This window comes from Stigmatopora nigra, unplaced genomic scaffold, assembly GCF_051989575.1.
Source record: "Stigmatopora nigra isolate UIUO_SnigA unplaced genomic scaffold, RoL_Snig_1.1 HiC_scaffold_25, whole genome shotgun sequence".
Classification (NCBI taxonomy): Eukaryota; Metazoa; Chordata; class Actinopteri; order Syngnathiformes; family Syngnathidae; genus Stigmatopora; species Stigmatopora nigra.
Genome location: NW_027551604.1, coordinates 3,719,452 through 3,739,060, shown reverse-complemented (window position 1 = coordinate 3,739,060; position 19,609 = coordinate 3,719,452). Strand labels below are relative to the sequence as shown.

The 19,609-nt window shown below is 40.3% G+C and overlaps 1 protein-coding gene across 1 annotated transcript in view; it reads right to left on the bottom strand.

Moving 5' to 3' along the window:
- Positions 1–7,681, bottom strand: part of runx2b (RUNX family transcription factor 2b) — a 32,888-nt gene extending 25,207 nt beyond the window's left edge. The window contains exons 1-2 of the mRNA XM_077711257.1: positions 7,503–7,681; positions 7,213–7,320 (exon numbers count right to left, since the gene is read on the bottom strand). Coding sequence (XP_077567383.1) covers positions 7,213–7,270 — 58 coding nt within the window. The 5' untranslated portion in view covers positions 7,271–7,320; positions 7,503–7,681. The remainder of the gene's footprint in view (positions 1–7,212; positions 7,321–7,502) is intronic.
- Positions 7,682–19,609: the final 11,928 nt, after the last annotated feature.

The window sequence follows — 19,609 nt, the reverse complement described above, 5'->3', positions numbered from 1 at the left end:
AGTGAGGATGCATATGGCTAAGTCTGAGGTCTAACGGAAGCAGGCATGGTGGCCACACGGCCTTAAAAGCAAAAAAGAGTAGGCGTCGCCGCCAGGGATGCGTTTGATCCGTTAGGTTGGTAATTTGAGCAAAATGTGTTATTAAAGACATTCAACACCCTCGGCTGCACGTCCGCTATTGTTCACACGTACCTTTCTTTTCTTTTCCTTCCCCTTTTGAGTTACTCCCCTCGTCCCCCCTCGTCCTACCCTACCCGGTGGCATCTGCTCAACACCAGTCGGCCCTCATGGTATGCACGTGCTAAGACGCAAAGGACGAACGGGGGCGTTCAAAAAAAAATAAAACAGACGAGCGTAGGGGGGGTTGGATTGTTTCCAGGTGGCAGTTTGAGTGAGAGCATTAATCAAGACGACAGATCTTTCTGTCAGGGACACCTTAAGTGCACGTGCGATGGTTACACCTGTGCACGAGTAGTAGCGTTGCAACCAAGTTTATCCTATGGGCACATCTCTTCATGAGTATAGAATTACAATTTAGAACTGTGCGCTTTAAGTCAATGTATGACTTGGTCAGAACTGGTCAACTGGTAACTAGTAGTGATTGTCCTAATCGGAGTATACTTAGTATTGGGATAGGTGCCCAATATGGTGATTTTTGGAAGATTGGCCAGGTTACAAGATAGGAATCAGGAATAATAATAATAATAATCAGATATAGGCTTTATCATGGTTGGAATCCAGTGGTAGCATGTGTTTTCAGTACCATTGAGCTTTTAGACTGCAGTAAATCAGTCCACTAAGCAAATATGTCTGCTGAGTGGGACAGTGTCTCTTTGTAAATTAATGGCAAAAAAGTTTAGTTTATATTGTACATATATTGGAAAAAAAAATGGATCAGATTGGGACATCCCGGGGTAAATTGCAGTACAATTAGCCACTAAAGGAGCAAGAAAATGTGCTTAAATCAACTCCATTATTAAATGCATGTCCTACTCATTGACTGGCAGTGAATGCTCATCTTTTAGTTCCATTGACTAGACGTCCAATCCATTTTTGACTTGTGATAAGTGATGATTTTTCTTTTCAAAGATTGTAACTGCTATGTTTGTAGAAGTGTTTCAACTGCAAATTCTTCTTCGTATATTAGATCAGCAAAACTCGAGACAAAAACCGAAGAAAATCATTAAATTGCTTTGACAAATTAGTGTTAACAACCTAAGGTCATAAAGGCACTGTTTTGAAAGTGAGTTCTACAACGTTGTTTGACAATTACAGGTATTCCAATGCTCACCTCGCATTGAAGACTAAGACGGTATAAAGGTAACATGTCTTTACATTTCCGATATATCATAGAACTACTTGTAAAAACTGCAAGTTTCCCAAATCATACGAAGACAGCTTTAACGCGAGTGCTTTTCAAAGACTTAAATCGGCATTTCTACTTCGACACCTTCTGTGTTTCCTCATCTCCAGAGTGGAAATTACCTCCGAACACGGTTAAGATCCCACCTCGTCGGTGGCTCCTTTCATGAGCCGCCGTTAAGTGAGTTTACATCGGAGGGGATGCCGCATTCCTGCCAGACTAAACCAACACGCAGGAAGGCTGACCTCTTCCCTCCCTCGCCACCAGGAACAGGTAAGGCCTTGTACCTCCACGCTCTCGCTCACATCATTACGGGCCGAAAACAAACACCCACGAGGCTGCACACTCTTGAATACACTCTGGACGAGGGAAGAGGGGATTTGTGGAAAAGTAGCTGGGTGTTTAAACAATTTGCTGTTGGAATCCTTCTAATTGTTGATCTTATTTTGTCACTGTTTACTGTGAACCCCCATTTATCAACGTTCCAAAATCACTGGCTACTGGTGAAGAAATAAATCTATATATATACATACACACAGTATTGATATTAGAGCTCACAAGAATTAACAAAAATAAAGACAATGATTAACTATAATCTGTAATTAAGTGTTTAACACTGACTTGTTTGTCAACCCTAAATTAAGTAAATAAAAAAGGGCTCATTACAATGTTATTTCTATTGACAATAATTATGATTTAAAAAGTTTTTTACTGAAATTTCCTTGATTTATTTCTACATGTACTCATTTAAATATGTATATTGATGCAAAATTATATTCTAAGGCCACAACAATTACTTAGAAAGTGAATAGTTTGCAGAAGCCAAATTAAATGAAGTACCTAATTATGAAAAATTACATACTAAATGACTGTAGGTAATCAACGCTTCAATTTCATTCATTCATTTTCAACACCACTTCGGTCAAGGGGTTGCTGGTGCCAATGCCAGCAGGCGGACTACACCCTCAATTGGTCGCCAGCCAATCGTAAAGACAACCATTCACTTTTAAAATCACATTGGAAATCTATCCCACGCTGCCCTTACCAAAAGCCAAGCAAAAACAACCACTGCAGCACAGTGTGGCCAAATAATAACCCATGCAGAATTATTCTATATTATAATTTCAATGACCTAAAGTTCAAGAGGTTTCTCAGGATTGATTCTAAAAGACTTAGTTCCACTGGCAAAATCAGCTGACCCACAATCATGTAAAATCTAAAGAGTTGTCCCCGTCTTACTGGTATCACTTGTTTATCTACAAGCATGAGAACACCACTCATTACCACACCTTGTCACTCTCTTATTAACCATCACAACCGACAAAGCCCTTAATTGTCCTCACCGCCAAAATGGGATGATGCCGACACGCCCCCGCTTGCCTTCGGCAGTTACGCGGGTTTTTAATGACAAGCGCTATTAGCTCGTGAAGCTATACGTGCACTATTTTGAGACATCAATGACACGGCGGTCGGGTGGAAGAGGGCCTCCTTTGAGGACGAGTTACAGCACAGTAGCTCCTACTGACGCTGGCATTTTTTTCTTTCCAAATTACCTATTAATGAAAGTGCCTGTACTGGACTTTTAAGATGTCTCAAGTTTGTGGTTGGAATAAAATGCTGTTTGTGGATTTATTTGAGATCCTTGATATCCAGGTTGAGGATTAGTGGACTCTTTGTTCTCAGTAAAAACGATTTGGCACACTGGTAGAAAGATTGAGGTGTACGAATAGGAAAACTATCTTTGCAGGAATGTTTTTTTCCCTACTATTAGTGACACTTGCTACCAATCATTACATAATAGAAACAAACCAGTAAACTGCTAGTAAATAAGATGAGGACTGATTTAGTCGTTTTCTGCAATGGATGGTGATCAATGTCTAAGCAATTTTAAGTAAGAATACACTATTGTTTAAATATATTTTTTAATTGTGTCAGTTATTCAAGTATTCTGTTGAATTATAGTTAAGAAGGAATTTAATATATAATATCAAGTACGGGGCGTAATGAATCGATATCAAATATGTGGCAAGTGGGCCAATTGAGGCCCCATCCAAGACAATAATTTGCGACTCTGTACTTGGCATAAATGTTTCGTGTTTGTTTGTCTTGGAGCTTTTTATTTTTTTAATTACTTCAAGCATAAGCGCCCATAATTCAGGCTCATGACAGTTTTCGGCAGTGTATGCCTATGAGTTGGCCAAAGTGGATTAGCAGCATTAGTCACTTGGTTGAGATGTAATTCCATAGAGGCACCAAGTTGGAGGAAAATATGCCTTGCCGCCCAGTTCCAATTATGTATTTCTCAAAAGTCGGCAGCTAACAGAGTCCATTTCAAAAAAGTGATGCAGAAAGTTGCAACACTAACCAATAGAACAGTATAGAATGTCAATAGTACCATAAATGATAAGTGAATGTAATAGTGATTAAGTTCATGTCTTAATGAACTGTTAAACTGAACTGTTTTTAATAAAAATCCATTTTTGGGGGAGGAATACGAGACTTGGCTAGACTTTGAGACCCCTTCTACAACAACTTTACATATCTAAGACTTTTCTTTCGGTATCTTGCTGATGTAGAACATGGATAATAGCTCAAAAGACTGAATTATCTATATTTAAACTTTCTAATAGGCCCATTATGTGCTAAAGTAGACATGGCATTGGCACTTGTGGATGGGTTGAGGACTTTTGTGCCAAGCCTGAAAATGTATTTTTGGGCAATTAAATGCAAAGCCAAGGCCAAGACAAATCTCCACGGCGATGGGAATATTTTGTTCGCGTCATCTTTCTGCGGGAATGCGCCGGGAGCCCAAATTAAAAGTGTCCGTGACGGCAGCAGTGTGGCGCTGTGGCAAGTAAAACAAAGATTTTTGCAACTTGCGTTCAAGGCAAAAAAAAGAGGCTGACGCCACAACGTACACATACGCATACAGACCCCCGCCACACACACATACACACACATATACACACACACACCCCTTTAAAAAAAAGCGAGTCCAGCAGGAACGAGTTGAGAAAACATCGCGGACGTCTCGGATCTCACGCGCGGGATTTAAGTTGACGGATGATGGAAAAGATGATTAATCCTTAGTGCTCTCAAAATATACATAGCAATTTACATGTCCAACGTCAGCTAAGTGAGGGCGTCTCAAACCGGGGTCCGCGAGCCATAGCTTGGGGGTCTGCCAAATCATTAGCAATCTATTTTTTTCAGGTCCAAGCATTTAAAAAAAAAGGAACGTTCCGTGTGGTTAATTAAACAAACGTTAATCAAATAATTTCTCCCTTCCTTAGCTTTAAAAAAATCGGATATTAACCCTTTCATGCACAAATTATTATTATTTTTTCTCTTAATTGTAATATGTACATTCATTTTGGACAGGGATCTTACAATTGTAGCTTCATTTAATCAGAATTAATAAAACAAAAAACTAATTCAGTGTATTATTTCATGAATTGTGTACATACAAATTCATGAAGGCAAAGAACACCAAGAAATGGAAAAACACAACTTTAGTCGTTATGTTAAGTTTTTTTCCCCCCTCCTTTTCTTTGACTCAATTTAACTTAAGAAGTGCATTCCATTTTCCCTGATACATAATACTTGTTTTTATTTCAAAATTACAAACACAGCCTATTGCTCTGGTGGTCCCGGGGACATTTCGTGGCGGCGCTGACAGATTTACAAGCCAGATGATCGTAAAAAGGCGCCGGAGGCGACATCAATCAGCGGGTCGCCGTGAGAATCGATAGCCCATCGGTTTGAGACGCCCCTCCCCTCGCCGTACTCCTTCCCCTTAGCACCTGAGCATCGGCCCCTGCTTTCAATTTCCTGCCCGGCTCGCTCCCCGCAGGTGAGAGGTTAACGCGGTAATAGGCGGAGGTGATTGGTGGAAGACGCTGGAGCGCATTAAGAAGCCGAGGCTGCTTCTGTGGAGAGGCCCGCAACAGATGTGTGTGGGGAGCCAAGAGACTTCTGACAAACATCTTGCAGATATTTGATTTGGACTCGGCGGCCTCGTAAATGTTTGTTGCAAATCTGAACGCTTAAGCTTGTCTGATTGGAAAGGGTCGCCAAAAAAACTCCCAAAAAAAACCAACAACAACCAAAGAGGCCATTAAACTACAGCATCCTAATAATGAATACGAATTTGTTAATTAATTACGCATACAACAAAAGAAGATTTTGTACACTATCACGAATTACACTAATTGCCTAATATTTTCTTCCTTAATTAGGCAAGAAATTGGCAAAATTTCCATTCAAGACAAGAAAACCATTGCAAAAAAACAGACTATGAATTAGAACCCAAAACCAAAAACATAAAGCTACTGTTTAAAGTGCATTCAAAATATTTAAAATGATTTTAGGGATGTCTTGCTCATTTCCATCACATTGTTATTGCACATTCTACCATAAAAATAACACAGGCTCCGAAACTATTTAGATCCAGTACCACAATAGCCAAAGACCACAACAAAAAACATAAATTACAGTACACACGGGACTAAAACTGCTTTGTGAAGCAGATAGGAATCTTTCAAAATCAACTTATGGGGATCAATCTAGTTGCACAATGTTGTTTTGTGTTATAGACTACAATAAAACTACCATAATGCAAAAAAGATCATGACAACAACCATAAATTACAGGGCACACACGTCTGACAACAATCAAGCTTGTGACATTTTCTACACACTACATATAAACTGCAATTATAACATCACAGATCTTTATGCGGTGGAGTATTTTTACTGTTTACAAAAGAAGCTTTAAGGGTTTTACTATGTTCTTTATAATTCGATAATACACACCAGTGTTACTGCCAGAACTTGTTCAAAGTACACAACTTCAAATTTGCTATATTTTAATATAAGTAAAATAAAAAACAAGCTCAATGAGTTCTTTTTATCTGATAATCTGATAGAGTTGGGGAAATTTAAGCTTTGGGTGTTGAATATGGATGAATGCTTCATTTATTGGAAGCTCCAACAATGTATTTTGCCAAAATGTGGTTCCCAAATCCAACAAAAGGGAAAACAAAAGTCTTCCCTCAAAAATGATGATATTTTTTTTTGGAGGTAAAAGCACAGTTGGGTCACCTCAGATCTTTAACAAATTTTAAAGGCACTAAAATACGACTATAATAACTATACTCATGCTTATGATGTTATGTAAAAATCCATTTTGTAGTACCAGAAACTCCAACTTCAAATACGTAAAGAACAACAAATCCTTGTTATGAGCAAACATGGTTGAGGTTTTCCACTTAAATAAAAGTGGATGGTTGCATTGTCTACAGATCTGACTGTCCTTGTGTGGTTAAAAATCTAAAAATCTGTCTGCTGCGTTAAATTAGATATGCAGGCAGAATAAAGCCAATGGAAAACATTTTAATTGGGACACACAGTATTATTTTTCACATATTAGCTTTTGTACTACGTGCCAAAAATTGGTTCGTGGAACTCGAGCTTTGTCAAACAAAAAAAGGGATTCCTACTATTTGGACTCTTTAGGCTAGAAACGGAATAGAACAAAAAAAAAAGTATTTGCATATGGCCATCATTGGATAGTTTTGTTCTACTTTTTTTTGCAAAAAAACAGTTAAAAGGTGAGTTTTATAACAAGGGCCACAAGGGAACTGTCCACTACACATCTGAAGGTTCTGAAGCTTTGGCTTCTATTGCAATAAAAGACAAGTTGACTAAGTTTTGCATCCCTCCATCCGAGATAAGAAGTTTCCTTCTATTAGTCATGAAGGATGCTCCACATCCAAACACCTGACCCACACACCCACTCCCCACTAAACCCCCCCAAGCATCATGTAAAGGAATCCAAGCGCTACTCACCCCAGAAGAAGTTCTGCTGGCATGGTGTGACGGTGCTGAAGAGGCTGTTTGACGCCATGCCGGGACCAGTTCTCGCTCCTCGGCGGTTTCCGTGAACCTTGACACGTCCTAAACCATATTACGAGGGGGGAGGAGGAGGAGGAGGATGATCAGGGGGTGAGAAAAGAAAATCTTCAAGCCGCGAGACATGCGTTTATCAACTATTCCGAAGACCACAAGGAAGAAACTGGTTTGGTTTTTATGGAGGAGGAGAAAGAAGAAAAAAAAATCTGATGCTACGGTGTACTTACTTGCTTAGCGCCGTCCCTTTGACTGGTGCTGCTGGCCCGCGACCATTAACCATTGACGCCCCGGCCACGGCGAGTCCCGAGCCGCGCGTCTGTGGTTCTGTGGTTGTTTTGGAGGAGCACCTCGCGCAAAAACCCCAAAACGGCACCAGCGGCTTTAAAAACTGCTTTTCCTGCCCTCCACGCGCCGTCACTGGAGAGCCTCGCTCACGTGCCCCCTCGACGTCACCACCACGGTGGGCTGGACCGGCGTTGTGGTTTCCCTCTCTCCTCCCTTCCGCGCCTCCTCTTCCTTAGCCGCGCTTTCAGGCTCTCCAACGTGCGTCAGTCGGCTCAGCCGGGAGATTCGCGCCGGCTTTTTTTTTGCCTCTGAAAGCTGCCCGGCGAGATCCAGATCCGGGGAGGCCGCATACATGCGCAAAAAGCCGGCCTGGCAACTCCATGAAAAGGTGTCAGGAAGCTGATTTGTAGAGGGGCGTGTCCCTTGAGAGGTGATGCTTTTGAGGTGTGAAGTTGCTGTCGCATCCTAAAGTTAGAATAACTTTGCGTCCAATCGTGTCAGTGCTCGTAAATCTGGCTAGACGTCCTCCTTCGACTTTTCCGGCCAATGTTTGATGCGCCGTGTGTCAGGTGCGCGTAGAAGCCAAGGCGGGAATGTGTGGAATGAAGGCGAGAAGCTGGTTAGCGTCATTAATTTGCCAGGGACTCTGCAGAAGCAGACAAAAAGAGGGAGGATTTAATCCCAGAGGCAAAAGAAAAAGGCAGGGATGTCACATCACATATTTCCCCACACATTGTCACTTAAATGATCATAGAGGTGTATAAAAATAACATTAGGGTTGGATCATTTGTGTGTTTTGTCTATGTTTCCTCATAGGACTTGATTTATAGGATACACTCTGTCATTGATTGACAACTAGTCTACACTGTAAAAAAAATGGCAGTTTTGGTTGCCAAATTGTACTGTTAAAAAAAACACGACTGAAACTGTAATAAACTCAATGCCTTCAATAACTCAATAGTCAGCATGTTGGTTTAAATGCCCATTGTTGGGTGACATAGAATCCAGCACCCTCACAACAATGAAAAGCTTGTAGAATGAATGAATGAATGGATAAATGTAGTGTTGAATCCAAAGCATAGACATTCAGTGATATTGTTTGAATAACAAACGTAAATTGGACACGGATGGAAAATGTATTCAATTATTGATTTCTGTATATTATTTTGTTACCATATAACTCACAATTGCTGAATTCTGACGAATAAGACGTGAGTATGTTTGTGTTTGGATGACAGTTTTGGCTTGATGAAATCTTACTTGGACAGGATTGTCTTTCTAGGATGGATGAACACACATCTGTCAGACACATGGTCCCATGGTAATAAATATATAGTATACATATATATATATAATATCATATATTTCATACATTAATTAATGGCAACACTAATATTTTCAGGTCAAATTATTAAAATGAATTGCTCTCAAAGTTCCAATACTTTAGGGTTGATTGTATTTCAACACAATTTTCTAATCATGTGTCAGATTTCATGCTGAGGTTTGTTCCATTGTCAAGTATTTAAATCCTTTCCTTGAATCAATAAAGCATATATTTATGAGCTATGAAATCTTATATACTTATTTGTATAATTGATGTCGGTGAGGCCCAATTAGCCGTGATTAAACGCATTTTAATAGCCTCCATATGTGTGTGTGTTTTAGGACGCTGAAGAATAATGACGTTAAATCCCAGCAATTCCTCACGTCCTCGCCACTTACTGTATTCCTGCACGGCAAAAAAATTTACCTTGGCGCTAGCCGCTCGGTAAATATTTACCGGCTAAAACAAGAACATGCCTCCCGGGTTCACGGGAGTAGTTCGGGATTGGACGTCGCCTTGCGGCTGTTGGCGGCAAGCAAACACGCCCTGGGCATGGACCAGACACACGCCGGCTATTTTCACTCTGAGATTTAATGCTCAGTGTCAGCCGTGGCGTTTACCTTTCCCGCTAAAAATATCCCTGCTGTATTTTCTGGATATTTGGAAACGTTAGCCTTCTGAATAACAACTTTTAGCGCCCCCGACGCCAACGAGATCGGATGCCCCGCTGTCAAAAGCGACGAGCCCGGCAAATTACCAGCAATCTGAAGGCAGAGTAATTTAGACGTCATGACCCGGCTTAAAAAGAAGGAATGAAAAATAAATGTAAAAAGGGCGAGGAAAGGCAGGAACCCTGTTAGTATTTATTTGGTTTCATCGCATATACAGTGAGCTACTTTTGAAATTACGTCTCATCTTAAGTGATTGTTTTTGTTGGGGGTTTTATGACAATAATAGAATATCCCCTACTTAACAATCACATCCATGAAGCAGACTTTGACGATTGGTAGAGATGTCCAGATGCTGCTTTTAGGACTTACTATGCATTTTTTTTTAAGATCGGTTTTGCCAATATTGGTCCAAGCCAATGTCGCTCCAATACCTGATTAATGTGATTAGTTTCTAAAGGAAAGGAGTACTATTCAGCAGATCGGATTGGATCTTATTGGTCCAATACAAAAGCAGTCAGAGATTGAAAGCAGGGACCAGATTTTGACTTTGTTCATATTCGAGAAAACCATTATTGTTCAGAACTTCAATTGATAAACAATGGGAAAATGAGATTATCTGAATATTTTTGAAAGAGGTCAAACTGTGTTTTAAGATTTACTCACCTCCATCATGCAGACATAGACGACAGAGGTTGAACTCAAGGGATCCCAGATCATACGCCAACTCTGGCTTCTGCTTTTGTTTTTCGGGGCTTCGGAGGCTAAAACACAAAGATGAAGGCCCTTGATTGGAGGGGATTTGGGACAATTACGTCGTAAGAGGAGCCGAGTGAGTCACGCAAGAGTGCATTCGCGACGACGTCTGGAGTTCAAGCGAAACCTGGAATTTTGCGGATTTAACGTTTTCGAAATCGTACTGTTGCTAGATGTAAACAAGGCATGGTATTGGGAAAGGGGAATATGGGAATCCTGCTGTGTTGGACAATTCCTGACAGCTGCATTCACGTGAAAGGCTGGAATATGATATGGAATACAATATTTAATTCATAAGATTTTCTCCTCCGGTGGCCGAATATTCTGGCGACTCAAGTTAAAGATGAAGAGTTTGGATGCGGCGGCGTAAGTTCTGGTCTGGGTTCTGGAAGGGCCCACCCCGTTGCTCTACCACTCGGGACCACACATGTAAGCACCTTCAACGTTGTTATCACAAGCTCTCACAGAAACATAATAGAGGTTTCACGTGTTGCTGAAAATTACACGCGCTCGCTATGGTTTCCTTCCTTTCTTCAGTTCGGACAGACGTTGTTTTCCTTTCTGGAAAAGTGCGAGTGGATAATGACAGCTAATGTGGAAGCTAGGGTTTACTGATATGGTCCAATGGAAAATATTTTAAAAAAAAGCTCCCATTCTTTCAAACAGATCTGATTTCCAATTCATTTTACCTTTTAGAAGAAAAAAAACATCTATGACATTATTAATCATGACACATTGGGTTATGTTTTTAGGAATATACCGCAAATATAGAAATTTGCATTGTCTGGCCATATGAGGATGTGGTTTAGACCTATCCATTCACAGCCAATGAGCACTCACCTTCTCATCACCTATACTGATGTTGTGCAGTACCAATACACCACAAAAATAATATTTAGAAAAATTACGTGCCAATGCTGCTGCTTATTGAAACTAATTTCAAATTTGAATTACTTTCAATGGAAGACAAACACAAGTCATGGAAAAGTAAAAGTTCATTGCAAACCCAACATAGGAGGAAGAAATCTAATCTTCAAGGCTACACAATTCTTTTGAATAAGTGACTCATTTAGTGAGTTAGGCTGTATTGTATCATGGAAAGTTTAGTATTTTTTTTCTGATGGACTCCAGTAGTGATTATCTATGAGTTCCAGTGATCTTTTTTGTGGTATCTGGACGGCTGTTTTTGGAGTTGAGGGGAAAATAGAGGGAAATATTTAATATCGAATGGCACAAGCGCAACCTAAATACGCATTGAGGATAGCTTTTACAGTTTGTATGAATAAAAAAAACAAAGCAGGGGTTGGGGGAGGTCAGATAATTGGCAGAGGCGTCTGGCTGCTGCTGATTTCTTCCTCTCAACTACTTCATTGCTCATTTTAATCAAGCTGCAGCATAAACACTCAGTTGTAGTTCAAAAGCATATGCTGACAGATGAGCGTGATTTTTATGTGCTTGCAGACAACTTGCTTTAACTCTTGTTCCAAGTAAATTGACATGGACAGTGTTTCTCAATTTTCTTTTTACACCAAGCACCTCCAGGAACAACAGAGTAGTAATATGTCTATAGTAGTGTTCAAGTACTTGCATATATATACAGAAGGACTGCACTATTATCGCCGAAAATGTAAATTAGTTTGAATCTAGTCTTGTCTATTGAAAAACACAATAAAATGTACCCAACAGAATGGCTATTTTTAAATATATTTTTTGCTGTACATGCATTTTCCCTCCAATCACTACTTCAAAGAAAATAGGGCAGTGAATTGATATTTAAGCATCTTGATCAACCCTTAATGATGACAATTTCTATATTAGCAGTGCATTCTCAATGTAATAAACACCAATGAACCCATTATAAAAACTACAGAACCAAATTTGAGATTACAAACATTAATAATAATACAGTCCTGACTCCGAAACTTCTACCGATACATTCCACCCACAAACGGTGTGATGACAAGGACTGAAACAAACATTGAGCGTGGGAACACTTTAGTTGCATCCTCTGTTTTTCTGTGGTGGAACACTTCACGGACGGGTTGGTCCAGTTACGTGCCTGAACTGCAAAGTCAGCACTCGTAATAACTCCCCGTCGCCGTGATGATGCAAACCCGACGCAAGTCACATGACGCCCAAAAGCCATAAACAGAAATGTGTCACCGAGGAAGTGTGAGGATGGCGTACAAGGGCCGTGACTCAGTGAGCGCAGGGCACGCCAAGTGATCTTACACATAAGCGGCCCATTATGTTCCAATCTGTTTATTTGCCGGCGAGAACAAAGGCGGCCTGATGGCAGCGAGCGTCTCCCGTTTCAGAAGCGAGCCGTTATGAGTGCGGCCCGTGTGGCGGCGACAATGCTGCGAACAAAAGCCTCTGCTGTCTTCTTCTAGTGGCGGATAATTGCCCGCCTCACATGATTTCACAATGCCGTGACTCGTCCTTCCAAAGCTGAATTTAGGACATTGTGGACAAGAAGCTGCTTTTCGTCTTCATTGCAACAAAAAAAGGGAAGATCCAAGTATTTATGGATGACAAATGGAAGCTGGGAGGGACAGCATCCAAGCGACCAAATTAGAGACTATTTTGCCTTTTGATTATCATTTAAGACAGAAAAATAGCCTTCTATCTTTACTGCAAATTTGTTTTAACATGTTTGCACTGCAAAACAAAGTTATAGTGTCCAAAATTCATAGAGAATTTGTGACAATGCCAACAAAATTATGACCATACATTAATTACATGCGGACCTATCCTATATTGGATGTCTACTACAAATTCAACATAAAATTGCAGCATAATTTTTTACCTGAAAAGGTAAAAAAAAGCTTCCAATAATCATGATTGAATCCTTAAAATAAATGACAAAAAATAAATGGATAACCTGCATTCTTGCATGAGTTAACGACATCAACCCTTTAAAAAAATGCATTCATTTTTGTGTTCAGCTTTCCCTGCAAAACTTTCCAGTTCCATGTACAAGTACAGTAGCAACGTCCTGTAAATGTAATTAACAGGAGTTAATTTAATTATAAGCAACAAACTGCATAGTCCTCAATGGTATCCTAATGAAATTACAGCGCTTAAGCTCCAAAGACCATCAATCAAAATACTTTATGACTTTCCGCTGTCCACGAATGCCAACTGATGAGCACTGATACATTCAGACTGGTCCTAAATGTGGAAAATGTGAGTCATTTAAAAGCAAAAAAACGAGGATGTTTTCTGCTTGTGGTGGCAACACATTCAAAACAAAAATTATTCATTAAACCGTATGTTGCCAATTGCATTTACTGACTAGTCACAGAAAAAGGTGGGAAACCCTAGTACACAGACCCTATTCCGACTTACTACTTCAAGATGGAGCAATGTTAGATTGATTATTGTCAATCAAATTGCTGTAGAAAAACAGTGAGACCAGAATCCTCCAAGCCCAAAAACTGCAGATTTAAAAACATAAACAGCGTCGAAACGAGTGAGGAAGTCAATAAATTTGCATTACCATACACAAAACATGACAATAAGTTTACTTCATGTCAAAAAAAACTTCCAAATATGGGCAAGTCACCAACCTCGCCCGACCAATCAAAAACTGAGATTGAAACCCAAGTACCGAGTTTTTCTGATGCATGATTATGCCTTGAAAATAACAGGGTCAACACCGAATTCTCAAACAACTCCAACTTGCTGGACGTACATTTCAACAACTTGCAGAACATTCCAATGCCGGAATGTGAGGCACGATGCTAATTTGAAGCCGGAATAAATCTATAAATCTGACTGCGTTTCTTTGCCTGGCGGACACACAGCCACGATAATTACAGGTTGACTTTACAGACGTTGAGACGTCTCTCATCAGCGCCGCTAATAGCATAAGCAGCAGGCGGCTACGTGCTTACTCACCGTCTCACGGTTACGGGGTGAGCAGAGGTAAACAGCAGCGCTGATATCATTAGAAGTATCCACGGCTCCAATTGCACCTTCTAGGGATGCAGACTTGACGTGCGGTTGTGAAGCCATTATCTGTTTATATTCACATTACATCATTCATTTTCCGTACCATTTATCCTCACAAGGGTCACGGGGGATGCTGGACACCCTGAATTACTAGTCGGCCAATCGCAGGGCACAGGGAGATAGACAACTATTAACGCTCACACTCAGACTGCATGGCAAAAGTGTATAGTGAAACAAGCTTGCTTTCTTTATGCTTTCGGTTGGGAAGTTTGATCTAGAAGTTATAAAAGTGCAAAATTGTACACCTCAATCTGGTGTCATTGACCTCTGTTACATAATCATCCTTTTCAGAATACCATAATGCAAAATTTCCAAGTTCACACGATCAAAACAGTTCAAATAAGCCTTTTTTGTCAATGTATAAGGACAATAAAAATGCCAAGGACAGCCTGACTGAACAGTTATAACATCACATACTACATTGGGGTGGGATACAGGGTGGGTTGCCTGCAGACTTGCCATTGAATGCCCTCTTGAAACCGAGTAATAGGAAGACAATGGGAAGGAGGGGGCCAAAAAAAATCCTTCCACTCCCCTTTAAGGATGAGTAAAAGGCCGGTTTGTAAAATTAAAATGGATCACACAACTATTGACAAATCCCCTCCCTTTATTTCATTCCCTTCCAGGGGTCAAATCATTGGGGCGTCATCTTAAGCAGTCCATAACACAAAACGAACATGTCTAATTTGTTGAGAGACAACTTTGCAGCGTTTACACTATACGTGTTACATAATGCTTTACATCTCGCTGTCCAATTGGAAGCAATGAAAGCTGGCTTTCATTAGTTTGCAGGCACCGTATTGAGCTGCGCTTCTGAAAACATGGTAGCGCTTTGCACACAAGCAATGTGCGCACACATACACACTGTGCAGTGGGAGTATGGGGTGCTGATGCTTGATTGCTGAAAGGGAGCGTGGCTCTTCTCCAAGCAAGGCTACTTTGAAAGTCACCCCCCACACACACACATATACACTCACAACCTCACTGTCACACTCAATCGCGGACTCACGTACGCAATCACACACGAAAAACCAGCTCGCCATTCGGCGGCGTGACGGGGTTACCTCTGGGGCCGGGGCTGCATAAACACACACATGACCCAAGACAAACTTTCACCATTCCGCCAGGTGTGCAAACAGCGGACTGCAAAAATAAAAGGTCTGACCACGCAAGAACAATACAAGTGCCTCTGATGAACTCCCCAGAATGCAAACTGACAGTGTGAGAGGCAGCGGGTACGACGCAGGGCGGAAGGAAGCCTGATGAAAATGTACACGGTATAGAATATTTCATCGTGACGTTACATATTCTTCTGGAGGCAAATGTCCAAGCTTATCCGATCCTGACTTTTAACGCTCAGAAAATGTACATCAGAAAATGTACAAAAAATGTAAAAAATGTGACAAACACTGATGGCACACAATATATAACAAAAACAATAGTGCATTTGTCATGGATTAAAGATCTGAAACGGGCAATAACAAAGATATGTTGCATATAATTTCATGCCTATCAACTATAATCAATCACCACATTCATTGATTCATGAGTGTACTTTCCAAGCACAGTTCACAACATCAGAGAAACAGTTTGTGTTTGTCAGCCTATCAATCACACTAAACAATGCACAATATAAAAATACATTTTAGGGAGGAGCGGGTTCATAATCAAAGTATTTCTTAACAAAATGAAGTTATTCAGATAACTACAGTCTAAACTACACAACAACCAGTTTACAATCTCTTAATCCCTCTTCAAATTATTCTGCAATATCACATGTGATCAAATCCACCAACTCTAGTAGTAAAAATAAGGATTCAGCACTTCCACCTCACACTCCAGAGGTCAAGGGTTAAAACGTGGTTCATTTTTACATGCACCAACAATTAGAAATCAGGCCCCCAGTCAGCAGAAAAGACATTTAGATGGTGGCAATGGACGTGGACGACGCCAATGGCTGTTCCCGATTACTCAGACATGCCGATGAGTCTCGCTATCTTTCATCGGCAAGAATCAGTCATAAAGAAGCTGCCTAAGTGATAGCACGTTGTTCCAAGCAGGGGCGTCAACCTCCCATGGCAGCGGCCCAACCTTCAAGGAGGCGGCTGTCATTCGTGCCCATATCGGGATTAACGATAGTTTATGTCCCAGCTGTTGTGAGGGTAAATGAAATGAAAAAAAAATGAGGGCGTTTGGCATGAAAGCCATGAGTCACATTTATGAAGAGCCAGGGTCTGTAATCATCCCTCGTTTTTTTTTTCTTCCAGAACACAACTTGTGAATTCCCCCAGAAGCTGTTTGCCTTTTGTCAAATTGTTGCTATTAACGCTACGTTGTAAAGTCAAACCTGTCAAAGTGTCTGACTGTAAATAGCATCAACTTTTCAGGCGGGGTTGAAGTGGAGCTTCACGGAGAAAGTTGGCGGAGGGATTCAGACTTTTTGGCAGATTTTTCAGGTTCATTTGAAAAGGGACATTTTGATTATGTCATCGTCTGGCATGGATGACAATTGACAATTTATTTTGGACACTTTGGTTTGAGTGGTAGCCAAAGAGGGAATAAATTGGAATGGGAATGATTTATCAACTATTACACTAGAATTTTGAGACAAAATGAAATAAAACTGTCAATCAAGATACCTGTGCAATTATATATGCGTCAATTTTCGGTAATTTTGATCCTGAGTCAAATTCACTTGACTTTTATTGAACTGTTTGTCTTACAGTCACTATAATTACGATTTTTAGGACTATGATCGTATCGGTAAGTGAAGGCACATTCCGACTTAAGTACAAAGTCTAGGTTCCGTCTGATTTGTAGAAAGGATATAAGTATGTATGTAGATAAAGTATTTACTCTATTTACTTTAATCGAGTCGTACTCACCAAACCGCTTGTTTCCTTAATTTGACAATTTGTCTGGTTTCTCAAAACATGATTAATGGAGGCCCAATTTTACCCACAAAAAAATAGATGCACTTTAAATTTTAAGCTTATCCCCACATTTGTTCATTTTCCATCACATATTTAAGCTCAACTTCCCAAAGTTGACAACACTGTGCTGTCTTTTTTTTTAGTTACAAAGTAGTACAGACGAACTGATCATATTCGATAATATATGGAAATCATTCATCGGGATTATTTGGAGAACTTCAACAGGAGTAAAAAACCATCATTCCCTTCCTGGCGTAACTTAAGAAGAACCCTCTGGAAACATGTGCTGTATCCAAAAGGACAACATACAAAGAAATGCAACTCCAGAACATTTCATCAAACGTTTGAACACACAGGAAAATAAACCAAGGCAAATATTATTTCTAGGTCCGTGACGCTTGACGTTAACGGTGATGTATGAAGTGCGACGTATACGCTTTATAAACGTCTATCCAAATATGGCAGAGAATACCTGGTTGGAAAGTGATACTTAAAAATCCACTATCCCTCACAAATGCTTCTTTCTTATGATAAATGCAAAAAAACAGTTCTATGTCAACAGATGTTCACCTTTTGTGATTTTAGATCTAATATAAGTCTAAATGTATTCAGCAGTACAGCAATTAAATCCTTGAATGCCATAAAAATATTCATTCATATTCTCATTTGCTCATCCTTACAAGGGTCGCTAGGGGTGCTGGTTTAAGCCCCCTGACTTGGTTTCTAGCCAATTGCATGGCCCCCGGAGAAAACCCACACAAACCCAGGCAGATAATGTAAACCTCACAGGAATATTTCCATCTTTTCCACTTCAATTGTCAGCATATCTAGATATTGCTTGTCATTAATATTTGGCTTGCAACTACCAAAAAAATCAGTGAAACTCTTATGTTAAGGCACTCACAGGTCAAGTGACTGTTGTATTTAAAATGTCACTAAATTCTCTCCGCATGAGGAATAATATCCTCCAGAAGACAATTCTTATGTTACCCTTTCCCCTCTGTCTGTCTAGGGAAGGTAAAAAAGTCATAAAGTCAAGCCTCCAAACGTGCCTTGATGTTTACTAATTGCCCTTCATGAGCTTCCACCATCTCCTTAACACTTTCATGTCCCCGGAGTGAATAGCCGCATCTGGTCGTCTCCGCAACGTCCCGCCGGCGGGTCTTGATCTTTGGCAAGACCACCAAACTCGCACAAGCTTTTGGCGCCTGAAGCCACTCTCTCACTCGCTCTCTCTCTCTCTAGCGTGGCCATTAAATCACGTCTCCCTGCTCCCCATCTCAATATAGCCGTGTATTTTTGAACTAAGACAAATATTTGACTTATGCATACTGTAGGTGCAGCAGGGCTGGGCTTGGGCCAAAAACACCATTATCAAAACGCCTGTGAAAGGGGAACATTCATGATGAGGGGGGGCCCCACATGCGGCATTTATTTGCCAGGTTCTGATAAGCTACCACTAAAGTAGAGTAACACAAAAACAAAAAAAAATAGCGCAACAGCTGCAAATCATAGGCAGCATGTCATTTCATTATTTGTAACATGCAACATGCAAGATATGAATCTTAAGAAGCATTTACCCTTTTTCTCAGGAACATTAATGTGAAATTATTGAAAAAATATTCCTCTCAAGTCAATACTATCATCAAGTTGCTTTGTTATATTTTAAACTAAACTGCTAGTTTTATTTTGGAAGAATACGTAAGATTTGTACGGAATTGTGCACACATTTGGTTCAAATTATTACATTGTCAAAGTCATATTTCCACTGGTGTTTACAGAATAATAAACAGTGGACTGTCAACGCCCAAGACTCGTGGCAGTTTTCTAAAATTTGATCTAAAAACATTACAACAAAACATCATACATTTCCATTGGTCTTCCTATAAAAACTCTAAGATGACCAAACCATCTTTACATCAACCTATCAATCAAAGAGCGATTTATTGCGTTAATTCACTGTCCTTATTTGCACAGGCTTTAATAAAACCCCACTTGAGAGCATGGAACATCCACTGTGAATAATATAAAAACGTTTGAGTCTATGTAGTCGTTTTATATCGCTCCACCTCGACCCCTTTCAGTTCATCTCTTTCTGTTTTATGTTCTCCTGGATGGGGATTAATGCGAATAACATATGGTCACCATGCACTGGTGGATTTCCTCTTAATGGAGGAGGGACAGTAGAGGCGAATCACCAACCCTCACATGCGTTTGTTTCAAGGAAGCTCAACTCTGGAAGTCATTTTAGGCTTGAGTGTCTTAAACCTCCATGTAAACCCATTGTCTTTGCGGACAGCGGGATGGATTGGAGGCTTCTGTGCTGGCAGTGAGTCGTGTTTCTTTTCCAC